Source organism: Arachis ipaensis, chromosome B01 (assembly GCF_000816755.2).
Source record: "Arachis ipaensis cultivar K30076 chromosome B01, Araip1.1, whole genome shotgun sequence".
Taxonomy (NCBI): Eukaryota; Viridiplantae; Streptophyta; class Magnoliopsida; order Fabales; family Fabaceae; genus Arachis; species Arachis ipaensis.
In genome coordinates, this window is record NC_029785.2 from 20,048,743 (window position 1) to 20,051,929 (window position 3,187).

At 38.8% G+C, this 3,187-nt stretch overlaps 1 protein-coding gene across 1 annotated transcript; it reads left to right on the forward strand.

Annotated features, from left to right (window-relative positions):
• On the forward strand, positions 2,250–2,732 carry LOC107647861. The gene has a single exon (XM_016351913.1). The coding sequence runs from the start codon at positions 2,250–2,252 to the stop codon at positions 2,730–2,732; it is 483 nt and encodes a 160-aa protein (XP_016207399.1).

Here is a 3,187-nt window from a genome sequence, read left to right on the forward strand (position 1 = left end):
CGGTAGAGTTTCTACACACCATAGAGTAAGGTGTGGAGCTCTACTGTTCCTCATGAATTAATGCAAAGTACTATTGTTTTTCTATTCAATTCAAGCTTATTCCTATTCGAAGATATCCATTCGCACACAAGAACATGATGAATGTGATGATTATGTGACGCTCATCATCATTCTCACTTATGAACGCGTGCCTGACAAACACTTCTGTTCTACATGCAAACAAGCTAGAATGAGTATCTCTTAGATATCTAATACAGGGGACCGAGTCCGAGATATTAGAGTCTCCGTGGTATAAGTTAGAACCCATGGATGGCTATTCCTGAGATTTGGAAAGTCTAAACCTTGTCTGTGGTATTCCAAGTAGGATCTGGGAAGGGATGGCTGTGACGAGCTTCAAACTCGCGAGTGCTGGGCGTAGTGATAGACGCAAAAGGATAGTAAATCCTATTCCAGTATGATCGAGAACCGACAGATGATTAGCCATGCAGTGACAGCGCATTGGACCATTTTTACAGAGAGGATGGGATGTAGCCATTGACAACGGTGATGCCCTACATACAGCTTGCCATAGAACGGAGTAGGAATGATTGGATGAAGACAGCAGGAAAGCAGAGGTTCAGAGAAACGAAAGCATCTCTATACGCTTATCTGAAATTCTCACCAATGAATTACATAAGTACCTCTATCTTTATTTTACGTTTTATTTATCTTTTTATTATCAATTCACCATAACCATTTGAATCCGCCTGACTGAGATTTACAAGGTGACCATAACTTGCTTCAGGCCGACAATCTCCGTGGGATCGACCCTTACTCACGTAAGGTTTATTACTTGGACGACCCAGTGCACCTGCTGGTTAGTTGTGCGAAGTTGTGATAAAGAGTTGAGATTACAATTGTGCGTACCAAGTTGTTGGCGCCATTGATGATCACAATTTTTGTGCACCAATACCCACAAATGTAAAATCTATTAGAAGATTCTTAGGACATGCTGGGTTCTATAGAAGATTCATCAAAGATTTTTCAAAACTTGCCAAACCATTAAGTAATTTGTTGGTGGTTGACACACCATTTATCTTTGATGATAATTGTAAGCATGCCTTTGAGGTTCTTAAATCCAAGCTCACTACAGCACCAATTATCACACCCCCTGATTGGAAACTTCCATTTGAACTTATGTGTGATGCAAGTGATCTTGCAATTGGTGTTGTTTTGGGACAAAGGAAGGATAAGTTACACCATGTGATCTACTATGCAAGTAAGGTGTTAAATGAAGCTCAAAAAAGCTACACTACAACTGAAAAAGAGTTGCTAGCAGTAGTTTATTCCTTTGATAAGTTTAAGTCCTACTTGATTGGATCTAAAATAATTGTTCACACTGACCATGCTGCCCTTAAGTATCTCATGTCAAAGCAGGATGCAAAGCCCAGACTCATTCGATGTGTATTACTTTTACAAGAGTTTGATATATAGATAAGAGATAGGAAGGGAAGTGAAAATCAAGTGGCAGATCACTTATCAAGGCTTCCTCAAAAAATCAATTAAGACTCTTCATTTCCTATGTATGAAAAGTTCCCTAATGAACACTTTTGATGATTCAACAAACACATTGGTTTGCAGACATTGCAAACTACAAGATAGGAAGAAGGATTCCACAAGAATACACAAAGCAACAAGTAAAAAAATTTCCAAATGATGCTAAATAATTCTTGTGGGATGAGCCATTCTTATTCAGAAGGTGTTTGGATGGAATGGTTAGAAGATGTGTAGCTGAGGAGGAAATCAAGAATATCCTATGGCATTGCCATGGATCAAGCTGCGGGGGGCACTTTGGTTCTAAGAGGATAGCTGCAAAAGTTCTTCAAAGTGAGTTCTACTGGCCATGAATATTCAAGGATGCTCAAGAATTTGTGATGCATTGCAATGAATGTCAAAGAGTGGGCAACTTAACAAGGAAAAATGAGATGCCCTAAAAACATATCCTGGAGGTGGAACTGTTTGATGTGTAGGGGATAGATTTCATGAATCTATTTCCCCCATCATATTTATACAAATACATACTTGTGGCAGTAGATTATGTGTCAAAATAGGTAGAAGCAATTGCCATCACCACTAATGATGCTAATGTAGTTCTCCAATTCTTGAGAAAGAATATTTTCACTAGGTTTGGAGTGCCCAAGAGCATAATAAGTGATGGGGGTAGTCATTTCTGTAACAAACACTTGAATACCCTCCTTTAAAGCTATGGGATGACTCATAAAATTGTAACACCATATCACCCACAGACTAATGGCCGGGAAGAAATATCAAATAGAGAACTTAAGAGAATCTTGGAAAAGTCAGTTGAAACTACTAGGAAGGACTGGGCATGGAAGCTAGATGATGCACTGTGGGCTTATAGAATAGCATTCAAGACCTCCATTGGAAGATCACCCTACCAACTAGTGTATAAAAAGGCATGCCATCTTCCTGTGGAACTCGAACACAAGGCCTTTTGGGCTACTGAATTTCTTAATCTTGATGCTCAAGTAGCAGGGGAGAAGAAGTTATTGCAAATCAATGAGATGGAGGAATTCAGATTGGAAGCCTATGAGAATGCTAGGATCTACAAGGAGAGGACTAAGAAATGGTATGACAAAAGAATTGCAAATAGAGTCTTTGAGCCAGGGCAAAAGGTTTTCTTGTTCAACTCCAAACTAAAGATCTTCCCTGGCAAGTTGAGATCAAAATAGACTGGTCCCTACTTGGTGACTAGAGTCTCTCCACATGGCTATGTTGAGCTCCTAGATAAAGCTTCGAAGGAAATATTCACAATGAATGGTCATAGGGTGAAGCATTATTTGGGTGAAAATTGGGACAAGTAGGAAAGCATTCATGAGCTAACTTGAGCATTGAACACAGTGGCAACGTCAAGCTAATGACGATAAAAGAGCGCTCGATGGAAGGCACCCCATCCTCATTATCCTTTATTTATATGCTTTAGTAGTGATTAGTCAAGTTAGTTAATAGTCGGTTTCCAATTCAAGAGTCAAAAACAAAAGTAACGCAATTTGTTTTACAGCATACATATAGCATATGATAAACACCAAGTTTGGTGTATGCATAGTCAATCTATGATTGCTTCATAAAGAATTGAACAAGATTAACCTTGGGATTTAATTATTTTCATTCTTATAACGCATAATAA